The sequence below is a fragment of the Amphiprion ocellaris genome, chromosome 19, assembly GCF_022539595.1.
Source record: "Amphiprion ocellaris isolate individual 3 ecotype Okinawa chromosome 19, ASM2253959v1, whole genome shotgun sequence".
Lineage (NCBI taxonomy): Eukaryota > Metazoa > Chordata > Actinopteri > Pomacentridae > Amphiprion > Amphiprion ocellaris.
The window spans coordinates 5,881,392-5,907,700 of record NC_072784.1 but is presented as its reverse complement, the minus strand read 5'-3'; the positions used below and the strand labels follow the sequence as shown (position 1 = coordinate 5,907,700).

General features: G+C 40.8%; 2 protein-coding genes across 3 annotated transcripts in view; one reads left to right on the top strand and one right to left on the bottom strand.

Annotated features, from left to right (window-relative positions):
• The window catches only part of ntn1b (netrin 1b), a 53,676-nt gene extending 43,415 nt beyond the window's left edge, over positions 1-10,261 (bottom strand). The window contains exons 1-2 of the mRNA XM_023269702.3: positions 10,016-10,261; positions 8,832-9,876 (exon numbers count right to left, since the gene is read on the bottom strand). Coding sequence (XP_023125470.1) covers positions 8,832-9,846 — 1,015 coding nt within the window. The 5' untranslated portion in view covers positions 9,847-9,876; positions 10,016-10,261. The remainder of the gene's footprint in view (positions 1-8,831; positions 9,877-10,015) is intronic.
• A 1,728-nt stretch (positions 10,262-11,989) lies between these two features.
• Positions 11,990-25,259, top strand: LOC111568188 (phosphoinositide 3-kinase regulatory subunit 5-like). 2 transcript variants are annotated; one of them, XM_023269699.3, is made up of 18 exons: positions 11,990-12,139; positions 14,746-14,860; positions 15,324-15,424; positions 15,522-15,590; positions 15,718-15,856; positions 16,707-16,776; positions 16,869-17,046; positions 17,135-17,300; positions 17,404-17,472; positions 18,501-19,351; positions 21,452-21,574; positions 22,494-22,619; positions 23,372-23,465; positions 23,570-23,646; positions 23,745-23,838; positions 23,949-24,028; positions 24,110-24,228; positions 24,662-25,259. In XM_023269699.3, the coding sequence occupies exons 2-18, from the start codon at positions 14,749-14,751 to the stop codon at positions 24,807-24,809; spliced, it is 2,616 nt and encodes an 871-aa protein (XP_023125467.2). In that variant the 5' UTR covers positions 11,990-12,139; positions 14,746-14,748; the 3' UTR covers positions 24,810-25,259. The 2 variants fall into 2 exon arrangements, with proteins under 2 accessions (XP_023125467.2, XP_035803799.2); XM_035947906.2 differs by lacking the exon at positions 11,990-12,139 and having other exon boundaries at positions 14,337-14,860.
• Positions 25,260-26,309: the final 1,050 nt, after the last annotated feature.

Sequence of the window (26,309 nt, the reverse complement as noted above, 5' to 3'; positions counted from 1 at the left end):
CATTACCACTTCCCACTCGCTGCTACTCGAGCACCCCAGCTCACCTATGACTCTGTTCACTGTAAAACTAATCTGTGGAGTAAATTAGTCATACATGTTCAAACAAGAAACCAAAATTAAAAAAAAAAAAAAAAAAGAGTAAAGGTACGTGTTAACTAGATCTGGCAATTTCCTGCATCCCATTCATTGTCTATGTGAAACGCACCGCCTTGCATGCTGGTCCGGTTGGGGTGTGTTTTGAGCTGTGATCCGATGCATCTCCCCGGAGCGAGCCACAGCTCATTTGCATAAAGTAGACTCGACTTTATGCAAATTTGATGTGGCATGCGGAGGGCCGACGCAACATGAAACTTTCTTCAAATGTCTAAACTAGCCGTTGTTGAACTAAAACGGGGACAGATTCAGCAACTGTACAGGTTATTTCTCGCCTCAAATGCTTTCAGAAATACTTTTCACTAAAGTGTTTTTGACCGTCATGTTGGTCCAACGCATCTACCGAACTGAAGGTCTGAAGGGCTGTCATGTGACCACCTAGTGGCCCGCTAGTGACGGCCAACCAAGCAGATGATTTTCAGATGCAGCGCGTTTACATGCAGAAAAAATCTAGATCTAGTGGACACATAGCAAAACACACAAATTCTAATCCTGCAAGTTTGACTGGATTGGGTCTTTAAATTTGTTATGAATGAAACTCTGGAGGTCTGAATCCATGTTTTTGAGACAGTCATCAGTACACTGCAGTTTTAATATGGAAATACTCAGCCCTTGTGCTCACTGCTGCTTTTGTTCATGATGTTTTCCAGCACGTAAAAAACAACATATGGAGATTTTAACAAGGTTAAAAAGATTTCACAACAAAGGGGTCTTTAAAATTAATTTCTCATTATCTAGACACTCATTATGCTTTTACGGTTATGAGAGTGGCTAATAAAAAAAAGAAATTTTAAAAAAAGAGATTTTCTCTAGGCTTATGCAAAGAGCAAGTGTAGACTGTAGGGAGTGTATTAAAATGATATTATTAGACAAGGCTGTATGTGATGTTGGGTTTTGTTTTTATGATTTTGCTTCTTTTTTTTTAAAATATACATATTAGATTAAACTAGAGTTGCTGTACAGGTGTGCATGCAGCATAACTGCAGCATCCCTCTATTCAAGCCAGTGACCTGTGTTGCATGTCATACACTCTTTGACAACCAATATTTCCACTTTCAACTATGCAATAAAGGCAAAAATGTCCAAAAATATCTTCAAAATAGATTTCAGTTTTAAAATTGGGTCATACAGGTGCGTGTATCCCTCCTATTCAAATGTCAGCTTATAGAGCCAACATACTAATGTTAAGAAATACAGAGTACAGAGAATTTTCTGTCTAGGCAGTCAATACTACCTTCACAAAAAGTTAAATGTGTCATAATTAGTTATTGCACAACATAATAGCACCACACACTGGGCCAAGATGCCTCACTACGTTTGCTTTCCAACTTTAATGCACCGTTTTATGGCTATAAATGTGATTTTTGCTAGTTTAACTTTTACTGTACAACAGGTGGCTCTGGTTAGGTTGTTGTTCCATTATGGTATTATTTTTAAATGGGGGTACACTATCTTCAGCTGCTCCTTTAGATATTAGTAATAATGAGTTCAACTAATTCAAAACTGTGTGTTATTTTGACATTTAGGGTGAGTTAAGGAGGGGAAGTTCCAAATGTAGCATTTTGCTCAAACACAACCTTACTCCTTCCCAATCCTGTCATTTCTACATAATCTCACACCACATTATTGGAAATCAAAATCCTCTCACACATGATTGCATATGAGACAGAACCAACCATTTATAGATGCTGTGGAAAGTTATGCATTCATAGAAGACTAGATGACAATTTACAACGAAATACAATGAAACATACCAGATTATGGCCTCTCCAAGTGTATAAAACTGCATATAAAAAGTAAACAGAGTGATGATAGATTCTGTTACTGTTTCCACAGAGTCTCCAGGTTTGCTGCTGCTGGTTTTGTCCCCAGAGTCGACCGTCATGTGAGTTGTGCCGATAAGTTTAGACACTCTTTTCATGCTCATAAGAAAAGCACGTTCACGTCTGCTTCATATTTGATCTTGCTGATTGAAAGCGATTGGTTTATAATCAGGGTCACTACTACCGCCTGCAGGGACTTTCTCTGCACTCCAAAGCATTTGAAGTTTCCTCCGAGCTGCACTCGAGCGCCGACGTGTTCTAGATGACTGAGACTCGTCAGTCCATCTAACTGGCAGTCGACTCCTGATGGGATTCTGTCCCAGGTGTCTGACTTTCCACACAGCTGTAGGGCTACAAATGTTCCTGAATGTTTGCTAACCTGCAGCACACCTGTTTCCTATTAACTCCTCTTTTTTCTCACATACTTCTCTTTTTTTCCTTATTACTTCTGCTGTTATTTCCTTTTATGATATGCAGTTTGTTTCTTCAGGTCTTATTTAGACTATTTACACAGCACATCTGAATGTTGTTGTGAACCCGCAAGAAGAAAGCCCTGTAATCATTAATGGGCATCCAAACAAACAACCCACAACAAGAACACTACGCTCACTGGAATATTTATTTGTTCTCTTATTTTTTCCGTCATCTTTGAATATTTGCTACATCGTCCAAAGGAGAAATTTTTCAATGCCTCGCTTTGTGGGTACTTCATTCGCTATCTGGGGAATTGCACTGAAGTTTCATTGCTAAACAAAATCTGTCTCATCATTTCCAAACACAGCCTGCTTTCATTATTCACTATGTTAAGGTAATGTATTTAAACATGAAACCCATCAAAACAGAAGTCAACAAAACAAAAACAACCCCAGAAATAGCCGGATCCTCTGGCTATTGTTGCCTGATTTCAAAATGAAAAAATCAAAACCCACAAATATGCCTGAGCTTACAAACCAAACTGAAAATGGCTGAGTCTGTCGCCCTGCTGCTGGCACACGGAGAATGACAGGGAGGAGAGAAGAAGAGGAGGAGAAAGCAGCAGAGCAAAGGAACCAAAATGCAGCTTCTATTACAACAAAGTCTATGACATCATGCTTCACAAAAATTCTTCTCTCCCGTCACACGGGCCGCTGCCGTGGAGCCGAAATGAGACCCAGATGGTGAGCAGGCCTGGCCCGGCCTAACCTGGCAACCCAGGAGGGAAGCGGGTGGCACAGGCACCATCAGCAGAAACAGTGTCAGTGGTCCCATTGAGCAGCACTGACAAAGACGGGTCCGTGCTCGAAATCATCGCGGCGCAGTTGGAAACCAAATGATGTGGAGTGGTTGTGTAAAAACGACTGATAAATGTGGTGTCCTCGTATTGAAAGACTCTGGTTTCCTCCTGCTTCTGCCAGCGTTTCCTCTCTATGAGTAGAAAATAAACTGTTTGCTAATAGTAGATGTGGCTGCAAGTAGGAAGCATGGCCACAGTTAATTAATCAGTTAGTTGTTTGGTTTATTAAATATGGAAAATATCAATCAGTGTTTCCTGAAGCCCAAGATGACGCCCTCAAATGTCTTGTTTTCAGATTCAGATTTAGAAAACTTTATTTGTCCTCGGGGCAATTAAAAAGGCATGTAGAGCAGGCAGTGCAACAATGATGTAATAAAGAAATAGGGATGGATATATATATACAAATGTAGAGCAAGTAATATAAGAATAAAAATAAAATGACAAGAAAGGAAAAAAGATTTTAAAAAACACAACTTACTAACATACTAGTGCAAATATGTCATACTAGTGCAAATACAAATGAACAAGTAGGTGCAATATGGCAATGAGGTAGATACAAGTTGCATATATCAAGGTCTACATTAAAGTCTGTAGGTGGTGGATGAGGTGGAGGTTGTGGTTTATGAGTTGAGGAGTTGGACCAAAGATTTTGTCCAAAGATATTCAGTTAACAGTCATAGAGGAGGGAAAAAAAGGAAAATATTTACACTTTAGAAGCTAAAATCTATTGAATAATTGTGGCTGTAAACCAGTGATTTCCATCATAGAGCAGCTAAGCTAATGTTAAAAATTCAAATATGATTTGACCCAAACACAGTCCTTTTAGATGAAAATATTCCATTTTTATGTATGCAATAGGGCTAATTATTAGCATCCGTTTTTACTTTGGGTTCATCTGGCAGTGCTGTTGGTGATACATCTGCACCTAACTAATGAAAACACAGCTGTAGTATTGATTTTCCCATACTTTTCTGCCATATTTACCATCAAACCTTGTGTTTCTGTACAGATATGCGAGCACACATTTCAGTTCTGTATTATGAAGCGTACTACAATGTGCTGCACTGACTGGAAGCAGGCAGTTATTTCAATCATATCCTAATTCAGCTTCATAAATGCCAGAATGCTATCGGATAATAAGTGAGACTGTGATCAGAGGTGCACAGATCTGTATCCCACACAACATGCTGGCTTTAATGAAATTAGAGGTTTCTCTCTGAAAATCTCTTTCCCATGAAATCCACCTGAAGCCACATAAAAGTCCGTCAAGCATAAGAGCAGACCTGCAGAGGTGCGTGAAAGTGCGCTCTGAAAGCACATCAAAAGTGAGAGGAAACACGACGGGCCGCACCTCCAGCTGACTTACGAGCGTTAGAACGCAGAACATCGCATGGCAGGGTGACAGAGAAAACAACGGCGGAATTGAACAAGTGCAAAATTACACGTATGAGCGACTGAGGCTACCATTTTCATCTCGCCTCAAAACCCACTTGGCAAGCCCGAGTTTCCCACAGTTCCCTTCACAGCCCATCAGTCAGGCCGGAGAGGAGCGGGGGCCTGACTGTCAGGGGTCAGCGCTACACCGAACATGGAGAGAATATGAAGCAGCTGCCTGGGACAGGAGGGCCTGACGTGTCACCATATGTGTGTGCGTGTTTCCCAACCTTATCCATTCCTTTGTATAACTGATTATGGGTCGTGGTCAAACATCATCATGCATTCATGACTTAAATGTGCTTTTTGTCTGGATGTTTGATGCAGAGGTGGAGTTAGAAACTTGTTCACGGTGGTAGTGTGGGGCACAGTGGCGGACAGATTTAAAGAATTATTTACACAGCAAGTAAAACATTTAAAGCACTGCTTCACAACAATACAAAGAAATAATAGCAAATGTACAGCAAGCGTTACATCAGAAATACTTAAAATGCAGCTGAATTGTAATATTATAATCTAAAATCAAAAAAGCTTCTATTCGTAACTAAAAAGCGGCTGTGCTGTTTATATTCATTCATCTGTTTGTGTACATTTTACATCTTTAAATACCGTGACGGGACCAGAAAGTTTGTTTTTAGGGGTTTCCATACCATTACTCACATTGGGGTGGTACAAAAACATTTTTTTCTGGTAGCAAATCACTATAGGACATTTTTCTGGTCAGTTACTTTTATCATTAACTTATGCAGGCATGACTGCTATGCAGAGGTACACCACAAGGACTATTTTTTGTGTAACCCTCAATTGATCCATGAATACATAGCTTTTTATTTGTTGATATTGCAGTTTAAATGACATTATATTAGGAGGTAACTCCAGTGTGTGTAGCTGTATAACTCAGGGGTATTCAACTACAATTCAAAGAGGTCCAGTCAGAGAAAATGTATTAAAGCAAAGGTCTGGAACATCATAATGTCTAACTTTAATTAGTGTGATATATGTTGATGAAACCTGGTAGTTTTATTAGTCTGCATGTAATCAATAACTGACCGTCAAATCTAGTAAATTCAGTACAGTTCAAAAACATTATGACAACATTTATGAATAAATAACTTTTGATATAACTGTAAATCTGAAAATAAAGTGCAGAACTTGAAAAAAATGACTGAACAACTTGAATCAACTGATATACATCTTTAACAATACCTAGATCTCAGAAAATGTAAACAATTGAACACTTTTACATTTTTTTCTTGTCTTATATCACTCCCCTGATATCCCTGCTGCTTCATGGGAGACCTGAGCTGCAGCTAGCCCTGCCAGCTTTTTGAATCATGATCTGAATGGTGTCAGGGTTGTTCTCAAACACATTTGGAGCTCATTGGTGAGTCTGGAACCATATTTAGTTTGGGTTATATTCATAGTTGAGAAGCTGCCTCCCAGCTGTATGTTGAGCCAGACATGGTCAGCATGTGACCACGGTCTGTCCTCGTCTTGTATGTCCCTCGCCTCTCAACTTTTCCTGAATGCAGAGCTGTGATGTTTAGCGCCTGCAATGCAGAGACTTCATTGGCTGAGTAGTGTCAGTTGGGATGTCTGAACTCGTATGTAATTGGTCTGTGTGTCTCCTGAGCTGATAACCAAGGTTGTAAACACTGGAAAAGCTGCACTGGTAAAATAGAAGCGAAAATTTAAAATCCTGCTACAATTTACTGATTACAGATCCGGATCTGGACCGCGGTTTGCCAGTTACTGATCCCTGCTCTATTGGTTATTTGGTCGGTATGGCGACCCCTTGACTCAACCCTGAATGTGCAGGTTCTAGTTGCCTTCCTAAAATAATGGCCGAAGTCAGTTTTTGCCTAAATCATCTCCTCATGATGCTGGCCACATCTGGTAAAATCGCCAACATCCTCAGTTGAACAGATCATGCGATTCTACCCCTGTAGTATAATGACCTACGTCAAGGTTCAGTGTGGTGTGGTTCAGTTTTTTGTGTTTTCTGAAAAAAATGACTTGGGGCCATTATTTTAAGAGGGTGTTGTATGGCATCTCTTTTTAGTAACTTTACATGTTGCATTGTATGTATCTCCTTTCCTGTCTCTTTGTGGTCATTACCAAGCCTCTCTACAGAGGCTTGGTAATGTTTTATATCTCTGTACCTGGTTTTCATTCAGTGAACCTCCTGAATGTTAAAGGGGTACCAGAAGTTTCCAGTCAGACTCCTTGGTGGGGACCATGCTGCCCCTTGTTTTCTAGACAAATTTGTCAGTCACGCACCTCCAGCTGATTGGAATGCGAAGGCTGCTCTTGCCAACATAAATGCCTCTCGACAAAATGATGGCAACCCTGCATGCAAAGTCATGGGAAGTAACTTTGTCTTGCTTCCTTGATGCCTGTCGCCAATAAGTGAAACCAACTCTCCCATAACCGCACCTCTCCTTCTCACTCTCCCCTCAATATCCTAATGTCCTACAGCAGGGAGGAGAAATCCAGACAGATCATTAGCACCGGCCGGTCTGCATCCCCACTGCCAGACCATATGGACCGTGTGCTGAATGGAAACAACCCCCTCCCCCGGGTCTTCTTCTTTCATGCTAAGGTGTCAGGCCACCCTTATTATTTCCTCTCGCTCGGTCTGGCTGTTCTGCGGTTTTATCTGATGACACCACTCACACAGAAAAAAGTGAGATGGTGAAAGAAGGAGGGGAGGAGGGCCTCCCACTGACAGCGAGATGGATGCCACAAGTGACAGCCTTTTGTTTTAGTAAAATACACTCACATGCTGGCTTTGCCGAGGCGAAAGGCGGAGGCCAAAGGGAACAACTTGTTCACTTGTTCCGTTTGGTTGAGCAAACCATGGCAGAGTCAGGACTTGTTACTTTTCCAGGTTTTGGAAGCTCAGGGGGGCTTGAACTGTTGATATACGCTCTCCTGCTCTGTTGAAAATAAGCATCACAGCAAATACACTGGCTCTACAATAAAAAAATAAAAAAAGCCTCAGATCTGGCTTCAAATTACCTCTCTCTTTGTCCTCCTCTCTGAATAGTTTACCGCCTCTAAAGTGGCAGTTTATACTCTACGTGCCAAAAATGTCAATAAAACCGCCCTAATCGGCCATCCAATCTGTAATAGCACCTGCTTATGGAAACACAACACGCCCCTGCAGTCTATCTCTGCAGCTGCAATGTTTCCTCCCTATTAAAGCTGCTACTACAGTCGGAAGCGCGGGTCAAAACGCAATTACGCATTTGGACAGGCGCACTTTGTTTATCGAAATGACTTCCTGCCTTTTCTTTGCTATTCATGAATTTCTTCTGATTGTTGATAAAAATCAGGGGTTAACAAAGTTCACGTGGTGCTTTTACTGCAGAAAAATATAGAGTTTGGAAAACAACACTTAAGATTTTTTGTTTGTTTGTTTTATTTTATCTTTACGCACAGGAACCATCCAGCTCTGCCTCCTGGAAATTGTTATTTATGTCTGCTCCACTGTGCGCATTTAACCTTACCTAAATCGGATAAATTACATTTTTTATTACAAATCGAATTAGTAAATTACTGCTGTTAATTTAGTCTTTTATGCAAATGTACATCACTTGTTTCTGTGCTTGTTTCAATAATATATATTTTTTTGCTTTGGAAAAGTAAAATGCGTAAAAATAATCAGCAAGGATGTAGCTTAATTTTGAATAAGTAATTTCATCAAATACTTTATTTTTAGATTGACTAAACAGATCACTCAGTTTAGGTGTAGTTTTAGCTCCTGAAATTTCATCTTGCTCCTGACACACGAGGCCTTTCTTTCTGTTTGTCTCACTAGAATTTATTTCTAAAATAATTTAAGATCAGATCACTATTTATTAATCTCGGCCTGTGCGTAAAATGTACATTTCCTTTAGTTTAGACACGGTGATATATTTTAAAATTCAGTAAATGAACCTCTGAGGAGAGCTGCATTTGTTTCACTCCCATGAACTTTTTGTGAACGAACAAACAGCTGCTTGGAGCTTAATTCTTGCGCGTAATGGCACAAAACGGTGATCACCAAAATTCTTGTTTCACCCGCATGACATGAAACGATAACTTAGTCTAGAGGGATTTTAAAATATTTCCACAGTGAAGGACAAAAAGAATAGATGTCTTACCGACACACTCGTTGGCCTCTCTGGCCGTGGCGCGCTGCCAGGGTCGGTCATAGTGGAAAGGTTTGCACCTGTCGCACTCCGGTCCCGCCGTGTTGTGTTTGCACTCACAGACCAGATTCCCCTCTCTGTCCTTGACGCATTTTGAAGCGTGCCCGTTGCACTTGCACCTTCCTCCGACCTGCAGGTCAGACACCGCGTAAAAGTAGGAGTCTCTGGCCAGCTCCGAGTCGTCCTCGTTCTCGTCTCCGAACGTGTGCAGCCGGCTGAAGATCACCTTGATGTCGGTGGCCGTCACCCAGTCCTGCAGCACCGGGGAGTTGTCGAAGTCGTGCGCCGACGGTCTGCCGTCCAGGGTGCTGAAGGCGATGAGGCCACCTGTCAGAGGGTGCATGTCCGTGTGGGAGTCCGTGCAGATCGCCTCCTGCTCGTTCTGTTTGGTTATGGTCGCCTTATTCTGTCGGTTGTACATCTTCTTGCACTGCGTGGAGTAAAACTGAAACGGCACCCACGACTTGCCATAGTCCATGGACTTGTAGATCGCCATGGACTCCGGTCTGGGTGAGCAGAACTGCAGGCTCACATAGGTGACCTCAAACTTTTTCCCCAAAGACAAGGTGAGGGTGACGTTCTGCGGATACTGCACGTAGTTTTCCGACTGCCAGCAGGTGAGGTTGTGCGGGTTGTTGAGGTCCGTCAGGTAGGCAGGTGGATGGGACTTCTTGGGATCCCCGGCGTCGCACGTGTGACAGTCCCTGGTCCTCTCCTCTCCCTTCTCGGTCACCACGCAGTACCGGGCCGCCGGGTTGCCGCAGGTGCTGGATACGCGCACGTCCTTCCCAAACGCGGAGTTGACGAAGTCGGGGATGCATCTCCGAGGGTTCCCGTTCTCGTCGTAGCACGGATCTGGAGGGGAAGACTGCGCTGCAAACATGCTCAGCCCGTATCCTCCAAAGGCGCCCTTGGTCAGCGCAGAAACTGTCACCAAGGTGACCCAAATCTCCAAAACCCTTTGCATTGTAATCCGTGCGCCGCAGGGACCGTTGCGCTGAAATATAATGAGGACAAAAATGATCAGTTAGGAAGAGAAAACCAGCTCAGCTATTATTACACTTAAATGATGCTCAGGCAGACACAATGAAAGCAAGAAACATCAGGACGCGAACATGTAAGAGAAATATTCTTACGAGGCAAAGAAAACTCCACCCAGACCTCCAAATTTAGCCCTCTGCTCAGTCTGAAAGTGTAGCACAACTCCAAAGAATTTGGAGAAAGCCTATCCCGTTTACGCACGAAAAAATACTACAGTTAAACTTTTCCCCCTACTTCGAAAATTACAAAATAAAAACAAGATATGGCAAAAGCCCAGCTGGCTCTGAGTCTCCCTCTGCCTCTGCCTGTCCACTCAGTCACACCTCTGCCCACCTCTATCTCTTTCTGTCCCATTCCCTCTCTGTTATAATAGAAAAAAAGGGGTCCACTCATTGAGAGGAGAGGAGTTGAAGCCTACTGAGTGTCTCATGATAGAGAGAGAGCAGCGACATCTTCTGGTGGATTATTTCAACTACATGTGGGAAAAAACAGGACTTTCCCCCTCAAATGATGCTCAGAAATGTACTGCATTTGAATGTGTGGTTTGAAGATGCACGTTTATTTATAGCTCATAACAACAGGATACATTTAGAACCCTTATCAGTGACCACAGTGGTTTAACTTGTGAAATGTGCTGATGTGTTTATAGGAAATCAGCTGCTCTCTGGTAACCTCATGATGCTGCAAGTAACTGGAGACTTTATCTTCTCTTTTATGTAAGTACTTTATTTTTTTGCACCACATAATATATTTTTTTGCAGCGCTTGCAAGTAGAAATAAATTTGTTGTGGAAACATTAGTTGCAGATCATTTCCTGACAGATAAACCGTCCAGTGCCTTAAAAGGTCATCAATCTAAACTGAGAGAATGTAGAAATACCTAATCAAGTGAAAACATTCTCCAAATAACTTAATTTGATGGGTTTTTTAAATGTTTTTTAGTCTCATTTATAGTACGTGAGTTATATTAGGTAGTATGCAAAACCAAAAAACAATAACAGACAGACAGACAGACAAACGTACGCCGATCGTCACATAACTCCGCCGCGTTCCTTGGCAGAGTAATTAACTTAACAGAACATAGCACAGCATAAAATAACAGTATGTGATGTAATCTAACTGAACAGAACAGAACAGAGAATAGCATAAATTGACAGAATGTAATATAATCTAACTTAACAGAACAAAACAGATTATAGCATAACAGAGTAACTGTAATTGTAAACTAACTTAATATTAAATAAAAGAACAGAACATAAATGCTGTTTGTTGTTGCTCATAAAACTTTTACTGCAGGAGTTCTGTCACTTACTATTATTTATTACAATACATTCTACATTCTTTTCTAAATAAAGATGACGTTCACTTTTGGATAATGTGTTGGCAAAATATACATTCACCCAACAAATGTAGAGTGGTTTACAGTAAAAGAAAAACTAATTAAAAGTTGCTTTTCATCATCATCTTATCACAACATGAATCTTCCTTTGCCAGCGTGCTGCTGCCTTTTCTTTTTAAAATGTTGACATAAATGTCAGTGAAAAAGCCAAAACTCCATCAGTGCTTTTGTGAAACTCCTTTGCAACTCTTCAGTCATCAATCAGTCTTTGTCTGTCTATAAAAGATGCCAAATCTGTCTTGTTTTTTGCAAGTGATGGGAGTAAGAGGCCATGGCTGAGGATCAGAGAGGAGGAACAGGAGTTTGTATGTGTGTTTTGTTTGCTGCATGTTTTCAATGCTTTGTGAGTCTTAGAGTATTTTGCAATGAAAAAAGACAAATGCGTTCAAGTAAATGGGGAAAAAAAACGTTTTTCTTTATCAGACAAATAATCATTTAACAGTGTGATGTGGGTGTGTCCTTGTGTCGAGTTTAGAAAACTATAAATAAAAATGTTCTACCCAATTTGTTTGATCATTTGATCACTATAAACTACTGCTTACCATCTAATCATGTTGTTCTTTATAAGTTGTAAGAAATGAGCTCTGTCATGTAGCAGACTCCTCCTCCAGCATCTGCCAGCTTATGTAAACTACTTGAGTATAAAGACTCACTGAGTTCCTGTTTTTCAGCTCGTGCTCTTTTGCCTGTACAGTCGGAGGGTCTATTTTTGAAAAGCACCAACACAGGAGGATGTGGTGTCTGTATCGTGTCCCTGCACCGCTGGGTCCCAGTTGTGGTTGATCTGGGATGATCTGAGACTCTGATTGCTGCAGTTTTAGGTAAGAATTATCTCTCTTTCTGCTAATTAATTCTAAATTTTGAACCTCTGTTTGCACTACAGCTGTATGTGTCTATGTCCTCTGCATGCACCGGGTTAGCTGAGTGTCATTTCACACGTTATGGCTTCAAATAGTCTAGCAGGAGCGAGCTTCTATCTCACAACTTACATCACTTCCAACTAAAAAGTGTTATTCAAGCTCTACAGATTTCCTGTTCCTCTTCTTCTAAACACAACCTCAAAGCTGATATCAATGCAATCAGGCATTCACACCCCAGAATATTTGTGTAACTGATTACAGAGCAGCTGAGGAGAGTCTCAATAAGCTTTTTGTTTTGTTGAGAGTCGAGCTAATGCATATGAGCTAATTGTCTCCGTGGTCCAGTGGGCAGCTGCGTGTCGTCCCCTCTGCTTTAATATACACAATTAAAACAGTGATCACAACGTTACAAGCAGCCCTCCAGCCGTCACGCTGGCATGGCAGCGCCGGACAAAACAGCCTGACAGCATACAATGGATTAACACCTGCTTCCTCAGAGGACAATCGATGGGGCTGCTTACTGAGGCGGGATGTGCAGGTACAGCTGAGCACCGAGCTGCTGCCTGGTTGTACGCTGCAAACAAAACACATCCTGCGTATCTTTGTTGTTAATCTGCACTGTGCACATGTGGTGGTTGTGTGTTTTGTAACAGAGCTGCAATAGTTGCTAACTATTAAATTAACCTCCAAGTGTTTAGATAATTGATTAGACAGTTTGAGTCATCTTTTTTTTAGTTATTTTTGTTGGCTTTATTGGACTGGTAAGTACAGAGATAGACAGGAACGTGGGCTGAAGAATGGGGGAAGACCTGCAGCAAAGGCAGTGGGCTGGAATCGAACCCAGGCCACTGGTCATGGGTCACCCGCTCAACCAGCTGAGATATCTGGGCACTCTGAGTTATATTTTAAAGCAAAAAAGTCTAAATCCTCAGATTCCTCCTTCTTAAATGCAAATCTTTTCCAATATAACCGTATACTGAATCTCTTTGAGTTACAAACAAGACATCTGAGGCCGTCCTCTTAGGCTTTAGGGAACTCTGATTAGCATTCTTCACCCTTTTTGTGACTTTTTATCAACCAAACAACTAATCGAATAATCAAAAAAAATAACTGACATTAATTAATGCTAAAAGTAGTTGGAAGTTCCGGTCTTGACTTGTAGTTTAGGATTTTAAGCTTATTCTACTGTTAAAATGCCACAACAATGGCTAAATATTATTACTTTTTTTAAATTCAATTATAGTTTTTATTATTTCCTCCAGAAACATCCATAACACAGGAGAGCAAAGATACATAACTACATCAAACCAAAATAAATATGATAATAATAGTAGAATTATATACACGACTTATAGGTACATATATATATATATATATATATATATATATATATATATATATATATATATATATATATATATATATATATATATATATATATATATATAACGGAAGATAAAGCCAACTTGTTAAAAGAACTGGATAAAAGGCTGAAATGTCAAGTTAGACCAGAATTGTCGGTGAAGGGTTACTCCAGTTCATCTGAAAGGGCTGTGTGCATCTAGTTGCTACTCTTTTGCAGTACTGTGGACCCACACTGAATGAATATTTCAATTAATTCAGATGCAGACTCTCACCATGCCATATCCAAAGGAATTAGTTGAATTTTAGTTATATTTCACATTGTATGCCTCTGAAGGTCTTTTCCTGTTTAGATGGGCACAGGTGATCTCAGTTTTTAAGTCACAGGTTCCTTCAGGACATCGACATCCTGCAGGTGAAACACTCAGAGTGGTATCGGAGGAAATATTCCTCCTAATTAACCTTAGAATGCTTGCTTTTGAGTTTTACTAAGCATTGCAGCAAGAACTGACGTGAAAATCTGCTTACATTGTTTAGAGTGTTGTCTCTTTCATTGCGTGGTCGCTGAAAGTGTGTGCACTTTAACCACAGGTGTCAGATGGGATCTGGAATCAGCAAATTCCAGACATTCTTAGTCTTTTTTAGAATTGTACTTTGTTTTTTTTTTTAGAGGTCTTGGTTTTGACGTGAATTTTTGTCTTTACTTGGACATTTCAAGCATTAGTCTGCTGTAAGACCAGTGGGGATTAAATGGGAAGTTGTCCTTTTGAAAGATTCGTTTCCACCCCAGCTCTGAGTCATATGAAATTTGGTGCCAGAGGTGATTTTAAGAATGAAAAAGTAGAAGTTGTGGTGGCTGTTTTCGACCAGCTCATCTCCGCTCTACTCACGCAGTCTGTGACTCACTGACTTGGGTAAGAAGTACTGCGCTGTCTGTCTGTCCGTCCTGACATCTTTGCTGTGGACACTTGTGTTTGCATCTGTGTGTTGTGCGGGCGAATCTGTCATTCTGGATTGTGTTTGATTGTTTCCGGAAAGGAACAACAATGATTATAAAGTGCTGGCAGCATCAGTAACAGGAAGCTTGGACTACCGAAGGGACGCACTGGTTTACCACAACACAATAGAAGGGTGTTTTTATTTCAGGCCTTCCTGCTGGTTTATCTTCTGTTGTTTGTGTGTGGATGGTTGTGATGCCTCTGCAGAAGATGATCCACACAATGGAGCAGAGTTCTTGCACTGAGGACCGAATCCAGCATGTCCTCGAACGTTGTCTCTGTGATCTGGGTCTCTACACTCCTGACAAGCAACTCTGGAATGGTACGTCAATCAATATACACTATAATAGATAGATATATAATATCTCTATGTAAATATAATTCTGATTACAAACCAATATGGAAAACATACAGATGATACATTAAAACGCATGTTGGATGTAAAAGCTGCTGTTGAATTTAACTGAAATATGGATTTTAGTAGATTTGTCACCTCCTATACCAAGCTAACAAACTGACAACATATCGTTCATCTTTAAGAGAAAATGGGAATTGAAAGTAGTGACACAGAATGAAGGAATGAAAGTATCATTTTTATGTATGTAAGATACATTTTGAAATTTCTAACAAAAGTTTTCTGCAAAACTCTGACTGTCGTCATTTTGTTGTTATTCGGGATTTTTATAACTGCGTAAACAGCCTGTTTACTGATCGTCATCAGAAAGAAACCCAAAAGGAGAAATAACGTGCGAGTTCAGCTTGTGTGTTTTCGTCTGTCTGATTAGCGGGGCTGTGCATAAACCACTGGTGTTTGGAGGAACTTGTGAAGCGAGATGCCCACAACTTCCTCATCCTTCTGCAGAAAATACTGAGGAAAACAAAGCAGGTGATGAAATGAAAAACCAACGTCATTTTATGAACTGCTCATTGTAATATGAGGAGTGGCAGCCTGTTTCAGTTCACAATTTTCCTTTCTTTTACAGGTGTTGGAGCAGTGTCGCTATGAACTGGTGGTGCCGCTCACGCTCTTGTTCTCTTCAACCCTCCTTAAAGTGAGTTGATGTAGTCAGTAGAGGAACAAAGACTTGTTCATTTTCAGTTTGAAGTGGTCATTGCACAATAAGATATTTTTAGTGTCTAGTTTTTTATGTAACCAGGCTTCTTCTCTGCTTCTTGCAGGCTCCTTATGTGCCTGCAGACTGTGGTGTCCTGCAGGAGGCCTACCTGTTGTTCCATAGTTTCCTGGCCTGGCCGGAGCCGTGCAGTTCCGCCTGTAAACGTCTGTTAAACGTCATCCAGCAGGAGCTCCGAGCACCAGGTTGCACTTAAGCTAATATGCACCGCAATGCAAAGGACAAATGTCACCTCAGTGTTTTCTTTTAAGCATGAAATGTTATAAATTAACCTAATAATCCCACTGGGGTGACTTGCTGCAGCTAGACTGTAGAATAGTTTAGCTAATAAAAATAAAAATTAGGGTTTGATCGGAAAAATATACATCCAACTATAAATGTTAGGGATGAATGGTTCACGCAGTTTTCTTGAAGTAATGGACATATACTTAGAATCCTTGGATCTAAGCAACAAATAAACAGTTAAAGTAGCTGACAAATGAAATAGTTATTTGAAAGTAATCAAAACAGTTTCGATAGTAGCTACAAGCCATAAATAATATTAATTAATGGTTGAAATAGTTAGCTAAAAGTAAAAGCTACATAGAGATAAATTGTTGAAACAGCTATAAACACAGATAAATGGTTGAAATAGTTAGCTAAAAGTAGATGATAAATAGTGCTAAATGGTTAATATAATTAGTTAAACACCGATGAAATGGCATTAATGGTTGAAATAGTTAGCAAAGAGTAGTGGATAAAGGGTTGAGATGTCCATTTCTTGCTACTAGTGGTAAATGTAGCAAAGTTGGACCGATCCAACCTATCAAATGATAAACTGATGGGAAACACTCACTTTCAAATAGTTAAGCATTTTTAATAGTGTACAGTTTAAAATCAGTTGATCTGAACACATTTGATTGGTGATGATCAAACTGTGGTTCTTTGATCTGAAAACACAGAAAACACTGGTTTAGCTGGTATCACTGTGGCCAGCTGAGGGCAGTGTTCACCTACTAATACTCACATTCTGTTACTGTCTGATTTGTCCTGTAGGTATTTCATTTCAGCGTCTGGTGAGGACAGAGCAGAGTATTTCCCCTGAGATCCACTGCTCTAAAACCATGTAAGTTCATGCAGCGTTTTCATGACAGATATAGAAATGTGAACAGTTTCATCAAGCTAAACATGCCTATTATTTCTATACATCTGTGTTAGAACGGTGCTGCTGGTGAGCCCGGATGATGACGTTCCTCCTGAGGTCCAGTCTGTCTCTGAGCAGCTCACTTCCACCCAGCAGTCCAGCAGAGACATCACAATCTCTCTGATCCTGCACAGCTTTCAGGCTGCTCTGGGCAGCGAACACAACCTGCAGGCCCTCCACAACGCCCTGCAGGTGACCCACCAACACTTTCTTTAGGAAGTGCAATTCCTTCTTCTTCTCCTCTATGTTTTATTAAGCGGTCTCCCTAATATTCCTCCAGAAGAAGCAGCCTGAGGAGCTGGAGCAGCTCCTGGAGGCAGTAACTGACAGCATGGAGACAGCCACCTCCACAGCAGATCTCAGGACAGCTAGACAGGGTCTGCTAAACAGCATGACGAGGCTCAGAGAAAGTCTTGCTGTACCTGCTGATGGATGTCCCAACACTGGTAATACAGAAAAAACAGGCACAAACTGATGTGGTTGTTTTAAATTATATATCAAAAGTGTAGTGACAATAATACTAATCTCAGTGTTGTCTCCTCTCTTTAGGGGCTGTTGAGGCTTTTATGCTTCCCTTCCCCAAGTGCCACACATGCTCATGGGAAAATGATAATTTTGGTGAATATTTCACTTTCAACAATTTTCCAAATCAAACATCTATAATCAGCTTTAAAATCCACTTTTACCTTATCGTACAGCTCCAGTACATACATACAGTCACGGAAAAAATGATTCAACCAGCCTTGTTTTCTTCAGTTTCTTGTTCATTTTAATGCCTGGTACAACTAAAGGTACATTTGTTTGGACAAATATAATGACAACAAAAATAGCTCATAACAGTTTAATTTAAGAGCTGATATCAGACATTTCCCATGGTTTTCTTGATAACCAAAATCACTTAAGTTCTTCCATCAATATCTGTGGCATTGTGCTGCCGAAAACAGCTTTTAGGATTCCATGTTTTCTTTTCTGTTTTCGTCACATGATCCACACAGGAGTTAGTACTGATTCGTAACCATGGTTTCTGATGACTGCAGCCGTGCGTCTTGGCATGCTCTTTTCCAGCTGATGGAAGAAGACTGTTTTCAAGAGTAGCCCCAAACATGACCTGGTTCATTCACCTTTCACACAGTTGCATTTGCCCTGTTTCCCCCCCAAAGTGAAACAACCCAAGATGGTCACTGATCCACCCCCATGTTTTACTGTAGGGGCAGACAGTCTGGTTTGTAGCTTCTCCAGGCTTCCTCCTAACCAGTAAGTTGGTTGGAGTGGGCATCAACTGGAAATTGCAATCATCACTGAAGAGAACTTTAGCCCAATCATCAACTTCTGAGTTGTGATACGACTTGAATGTCAGCAGGAAACCACTATAGAACTTTGCATGTGCAGTGCAGCAAATGACATGAAATGTCCTCTTATATACCCTGGGAATACAATGAAGCTTCAGCATGTCAAATAGGACATAAAGTATTATGGAATCAGCTGCATTTTTTGTCGTGTTCTTTGTGTTTTTCAGGTAATATACCTTTAGTTGTACCAGGCATTGAAATGAACAGGAAATTGAAGAAAACAAGGGTGGTCTAATGTTTTTTTTCCATGACTGTATGTTTCATCCAACCCTAACTCTGCTCTTTACATTCCTGCAGATATTCTGAAGGACATTCTCGCCTCTGACTCCGACTTGGATTCCCCTCCAGACTGTTTTCTCAACACAGACATGGACGAGGATGATATTAATGACACCAGCGTGGATGAAGAGGACGAGTTAGACGGAGACAAAGTGGACCATGACTTCCAGAATCATCGTATCTCCACTGCATCTTCATCCTCGAGGGACTCCATGTTTTCCAGCTACTCCCTGTCCTCCAGCTGGTCTGTGCCGTCCGGTTCTTCAGGCATAGAAAGTGACTTCAGTGAGGACGCTGCCCACGAGGACACGGAGGAGGGACAGGACAGCCAACCGAAACCTAGAAAGAAGCCCAAAAAGAAGTCCAGATCCCTCCTCGGCATTGAGCGCTTCTCCTTGCTCTTCAAGAACCCCCGCAGTCCAAACATTTGCCGGCGTGCCCAGAGCATGGGCTACCATGGAGACACCAGCAAAGACTTTCACAGAGCTGGATCACAGCTCAAACACCCCAGGTCTCTCTCCAGACAGCCTCGTCCTCTGCATGCGTCCACTGCTCTCCTCGATCCTCTTTCCCCTCAGAAGCACGTCTGCATGCGCAGGAGGCCGATCCTGAGCTGCGATGAGGGAAGCGTGGCAGAAACTCCCACTCTGGTCAAAGTGGTCGTGTTCGGAGGCGACCGAGAGGCCGGCAGGCTGGCCAGAGCCTACAGCGACCTGCAGCAGAAAGAGAGCAAATGTCCCCGACTCACCAAGATGTGCAAACTGCAGTTTTACTTTGTCCCCACCAAAAGGAGAACTGCAAGTCCAGGAGGAGGACCCACACCGACAGAAGGACAGAATGGAGGTTTAACCAAAACCGCCGCATCTGTGGTGAGAACATCTGAAACCATCACATCCCATTTCAATTAGGATTTTATCTCTACATGAACGTATATGCATGGATTCATAGATAGCAAGTGAAGTGGAATCTAAGTCGCAAATCATGGGCCAGAGTCTAAGACTTGAATGTGTTCAAATGTTAAAAATCTTCCAAAAAAATCACCAAGAGAAGTCAGCATTCAAGGCAGGAGGATTTATTGTAGACAAAAACCCAGGAGTACTTCTTAGCAGTGATAACACCCCCAAAAAAAACAAAGATACTGAGTTGTGCATCATATTCATCGACAAAAAAACCCCAGGAGTAGTTCTTAGCCGTGATTAATAACCCAAGAAAAACCAAAGATACTGAGCTGCACGTCATCGTCATTTATACTGTACGAGTTTTTTCATTTCATTTTTCCACGCCTATATGGTGTATGATAGTGACAGTTTTGACACCATTATACTTTTCTAAATCTAATGGTCAGATCATGACGTCATGTTTTCATATTTCACCCCTAGATCACTCCCTACAGGACATCAGGTTCTCATTCGCTCATGTTGTACAGAGAACATGCCCAGACATGTTCAGACTTTGCCCTATTATTTTGAGACAGATTTCATGCATATTATACCTTTATGATTGTTATGTTTCTGATTCACCTCTTAATTGTTATATTGCTTTAAGTTTACACCACATTTGATTACACCACATATCATTTTCTACAAAGCATTTATCATACACAAAAGTTACAGATTAGACTTTGTGACCTTCCAGCTGTGTGTGTGTGTGTGTGTGTGTGTGTGTGTGTGTGTGTGTGTGTGTGTGTGTGTGTGTGTGTGTGTGTGTGTGTGTGTGTGTGTGTGTGTGTGTGTGTGTGTGTGTGTGTGTGTCCTCCACAGAAACACACCATCATCAAACATCAGTCATTACTAGAATATTCATCATTATGTATTTTATACATATGTTTTAACTCTGGTCTTCAGTCTAGTAGCATTTGCCATAATTATATCATCTTTTACTTTTAGCACATCGTACCCAAAAATGATTACACTACACAAGGCAATATTTACTCAAGAATTATGGATCAGTTATAAGCAGTTAATTAAAGCAACCTGACTTTAAAGGATCGCATCAACGTTTTGACAAATGCACTCATTTGTTTTCTTAGAGTCACTCTCATGTCTGTAAATTAAAGGCTACAGCCAGCAGCTGGTTAGCTTAGCATAGCATCAAGAAGGAATATATGGGAAATGTCCAAAAGTAACAAAATCCACATGCCAAGTCTTTCTTTAGAGCTCACTGATTAGTCAAAAAAAAAAAAAAAAATCCAATCAAATCAAGTCAGTGTTGTTTCTACAGCACGTTTTAAAGAGCAGACATTGAGCAAAAGTGTTTACCAGTACAGAAAAAAGTAGAAGTTCTGAATTTACCAAACAAATGTAAAAACTAAGATTAAGATCATATTTTTTTGTTATATAAATTACCTGATTGATGTAAAGATTAAGGTCAATCTTATAGTATTATTTGTTATACAAACTAACCTGATTAATTTAAGATTAAACACATAAAATATGATAATTACCTTACAAAATTTTACCAAAAAAATCCAAAGATTCTCTACAAGAAAACACACTGGTGACAGTTAACATGGCAGCTGTCTGAACTGCATGTTTTGTGGCAGAATATCACTTGGTGAGTTTTTTTCTTCAGGAGGTGATGCTGATCTGAGCAAAAAAGAGCAAGCAAATATCTAACTATTAATTTGATGTTTGAAATTTCGTACTTTCTGACTTAATAGCAAATAATCCAAAATAAGAGGCACTGTTGATAAAGCAAAAATAGTGAGTTGTTTGGAAATATAAATGTGGTCTTTTCGCAGGCTTCTGCATGATTGATTAAAGTGCAAAATGTCTCACTGAGAAAGAAGATTTCATAACCTAGCAACACTCAAGTTATTTTTATAAAACCTTGTGACTTCTCTATAAAGCCTTAGTACTTGATTATTTAACTCTTTATTGCAGCAATGTTTCCATAACAGGACAGATAATATAATGTCATGTGTTTAAATAACTGAAGTATTATTAACGTATATTTCCTGATTTTTCCAGGAGTCAAATGGCATCATGGAGGACAGTACAACAGATATAGCTCAGATGTTGGGTCTGATGGATCCCTGGTACGAGCGGAACGTCCTCAGTCTGCTCAGCCTGTCGTCTGACGTCCTTTGTCAGGTATGTTTCTTAGTTTAGTTTTAGTTTAGTTTGCTTATTTTGCAGGGACAGAGACCCAGAGTTAGCTAGCAGCTAATTAGTATCTATTGTTCCTGGGCAGGGACAGAAGGAGAGAGCAACCACAAAGCATTAAATACAGTCCATAAAACATTAAGTCTCATGAGTTTAGAATGTTTCTCTGCAATGTTGCACTGTGTGTTTTTTCTGATTTATTTTTGTACTGCCTTTGTACTTTTTCTTTTGCTGCTGTAACAGTGAATTTTAACCACTGTGGGATCAATAAAGTTTATCTTATGAGATTATTTAAAAAAAATAAATAAATCAGTAAAAACTATAAATGAAAGGTAATCACCTCTCTGTGGTCTATCCAGTACACCAATAAATAAGTCAAAATCACAGCTTGGATTTGGATAAAAGATGTTGTTTACCAGGCAGCAAATGAAAAAAAATGCTGTTTAGTTGTATTATAGCGAATGACGAATCCAGTGTTTTCAGAGCTGTAAGACTTAAACTAAAAATAAGACTATTTACATCTCAGCTGCTCATTTTTTGACTCTTTCTGGTTTAATGAGTCTGTTAAAAGTGGACCAACTTCATAGAGGGGATTACGAAATGGCTGGAGAATTCCTTGATTAGCTGCTAGTAATTAATGACCTTAATCCAACTTTAAATCTGTCCCTTTCTGCATGTGGGGTGGATTTTTTCCCCGTAAACACCTTAATGTCATTTTGATTATAGGAAACATCCAAAGTGATTCAACTTTTACGTTTCAGCTTGAAATTCATGCCAATATTTAACTATCTCAGACCCACATTTGATCTTTTAGAGGCTGCTTTTCTGCTCAGGAATACTTCAGTGATTGTTGTGTAACTATAATACCTTATCACAGTATATATTCTGTGAACTTCCTGTGACCCAGGCTGCCTCTAAGGATGACGATGTCTCAGCGAGCAGCACGGAGCGTCTTCCCCTGCTGGCCGACCTGGTGCTCTATTACTGCAGACATGCAGACCAGCCTGTTCTGGTGCAGCTCTACCAGGCTGAGGTCAGAGGAGCAACACACGCACACACACACACATAGACACATACATACACACACACGCACACACACATAGACACACACACACAGGCGCACACACACACAGGCACACACACAGGCACACATAGACACACACACACGCACACACACACACAGGCGCACACACACAGGCACACACACACACACACGCACACACGCACACACACACACACACATAGACACATACATACACACACACACACACACATAGACACACACACACACACACACATAGACACACACACACAGGCACACACACACATAGACACATACATACACACACACACACACACACACACACACACACACACACAGACACATACATACACACACACACATAGACACATACATACACACACACGCACACACACATAGACACACACACACACACACGCACACACACACACACATAGACACATACATACACACACACACACATAGACACACACACACACACACACACACATAGACACACACACGCACACACACAGGCACACACAGACACACACACACACATAGACACACACACACACACAGGCGCACACACACACACACACACACACAGACACACACACACACACACACACACAGGCGCACACACACACACAGACACACACACACACACAGACACACACACACACACACACAGGGCACGGTGGCCATCAATCGATGCTCCTTCGCTCTCACAGTTAAATGTTTTGGTTCCTTCCTCCTCACAGCTGACCCTGGCCGGGGGAGAGAGGAGAAAGGAAGTGTTTATTCACTCTCTGGAGCTCGGACACTCTGCTGGAACCAGAGCGGTGAAGGCCATGGGTGAGTCACACTCTGGAAGATGTTTCCAGACAGCAGGAATCACCTCACAGTCAGACACACTCATGCATGCATGTAGTCTCATATGTTCTGTGTTCTTTATTAAGGCGCTGCCAGCAAAAGGTTTGGAATCGACAAGGAGCGGGAGGCTGTTCCTTTAACTCTAAATGTTGCCTACAACAAGGTATTGTTCCTGAAACACACACTTCCTGCAACACAAACAATAAGACACAGCACATGTATGTTCACAGCTGGATCTATTCTTAAATGTGTCACCTCCAGGTGGCAGTTAGTGGGAGGAGTCAGTGGATCCAGACAGAAATAGTCTGCACGTCCATTAATCTTCACAAAACCTGCAGGAAACCTGAGCAGCTAGGTGTGTAAAAATCATTCCCACAATCCAACTTTGCTGTTTTGATGTCTTTTTGCTACATATATTCATGTTTGCATTTTAATATTTGATCAAATCATGTATCGCTCATCCAGATTCAACAGAAAGTCTGCAGCTGACAATGACAGAAGTCCTGAAGAGGCAGTGCTCCAAATCCAAAAAGAGCTACAACCAGGTGAAGGACGGTTTCACACGTTGCAAACTAAACACCGTCTCATGCATCCTGTCCTCACACCTCTTCTTCTTCCTCTGGCAGCACATCTCGGTGACAGAAGTGAAGGTGGACAAGATGCAGGTGAACGGACGAGACAATGGGACCACTTTTGCTGTATGTCTGGATCAGGATGAAAAGAAGTTCATCCAAAGCGTCACAAGGTGAAACAGAGCAGCATCTCTGAGCGTTGTAAAATTAAGCCTATGGAGCAGATAACAACAACAATAGTAATAATAGTAATCATTTGTAACAGTAGAAAAATCTATTTTTACCCCTATTTAACATGTACATATGTTTTTTAATTTGCCGAACCCACATCATGAGCAAGATTAGCAGTCATCACCATGGCTGAGTATGTGTTGATGAGAGTTTCAAAAATGCAGATTCTGACTTCTGGGGTTCATATGTGACAAATCTAAGGAACCAATCGTTCGCAGGCTTCTTTCTCAGAATCTGTTTCTGATTTAAACCTGTATGGCTGATTTACTTCAATACTACAACATGCCATTGTTAAACATAAAATAGTTTTACAGTCGAAGGTGAGCTGGTGTGTTTTGCATCGATACACTCACAGTGAAGCCGTGTTTTCTGCAGGTGTGACGTGTCGCTGTGCTGTAAACCAGGAAGCGGTTCAGACTGGAGGTCCTACAAACCGTTACCAGGACAAGTCCAGCCTCTGCACCCGTCCTACTGCTCTCTGCTCTGCCTCCCCATCACCTCCTTCTCTGCCTCACATCCATGATACACCTGATTCTGCCCCGAACAAACCAAATCAGTCAGGATGCTGGAGATCAAGATAATAGAATGAAAATGAAAGTAATACAATGTTGTCTTGTGTCTGATGTCAAGGTGTGTTCCATTGTTATTAAGGAACACTGTGATTAGATTTTTCTTGAGAGAAGAAGGCTCTCTGTGTATGAAATGATTTTCCTTCTTGGAGGATTTCACAGCACCTCAAGGTCTCAGCAGGACTTTGGGAGATGTCACTGTCAACTATGTCAGTTATCTGCTGTCAGTAGCATGAAAATGACAACCTCAGCACTATCTTTGATTGAGTAATAAAATAAGCTATTTATTTTGATATGATTGCAATGAAAGCATGTTTTAATGCATTTTAGAAAATATGCATTTCATTTTGTTTGTGTTACAGCTGGAATAAAATCACACTTCAGTCTCTTGCTCTCCCTCTGCAGACAGTGAACGCTGCTTTTGAACCTCGTCTCATGAATTAATCACAACCTGTCTCCGTCACACGATAAATAATGACTGTTATTGTCAAGTGTTCTCCCACTTTCAGTGACACGTGAATATCATTGATGATTTTTGAGGGTTTGTGTGCAGTTTCCCCATTTGAAAAAGGATGTTTCATCTACCCAGGTTATGAGCTGGGCTCCACTCATGAGTCAGACAGTTGCTTTCTTTTCTTCCTCTTTTATTTTGCAATGGTTGCAAGGTCATGGAATACAACGATGGCAACTTAGGTGATAGATTTAGTTGAAAAACCTTTAAACAAAACACAAAAGAACAATGTTCACAATATTGCATTCAGCAGATATTAACAGCCATTCCCCATATACAATTTCACCTCATTAGTAAATGCTGCTCAATTTACCTGCATTTTAAAGAGTTGATTTTAATCACATTTTAACTAATTTTACTCTTAAAATTTCTATCAGACTTTTTAAACTATTTTTATACTTTTTAATTCATATTTTTAAAATTATTTAAAGTGCATAAAGTGACTTTTAAAGTGCATTCCGTTCCAGATCCAATAAATAAACAAATTTAATAAAGTGCATAGTACAACCCACCATTACAAACAGAATGAATTAACTGGTTTTTAACCTTAGCTGGAAAACCCTCTAATTAGCACCAATTAGCCTGCAATCTTATTTTCAGTTGAGCAATTACAAATGCACAGCAATAAATGGCATACAGATATAAGAACGTTACCGTATTTTCGCGACCATAAGGCGCACTTAAAAGTCTTAAATTTTTTCCAAAATGGACGGAGCGCCTTATAATGCGGTGCGCCTTATGTGTGCACGGAGTTCCAACATCTGTAAATGTTATTGTGTTACTTTGATGAGCTCCACTTGACTGACTGAGAGCATTTCCTGCCGACACGCGTCACCGTCCCTGTTGATCTGTGACTCCATGCGCGTCCATCTCACAGCCGCTGTGAAAAACCAAGTGCAGCAAATGAACTCGGAGCTTGCTATCATTCCGGGAGGCTTGACGA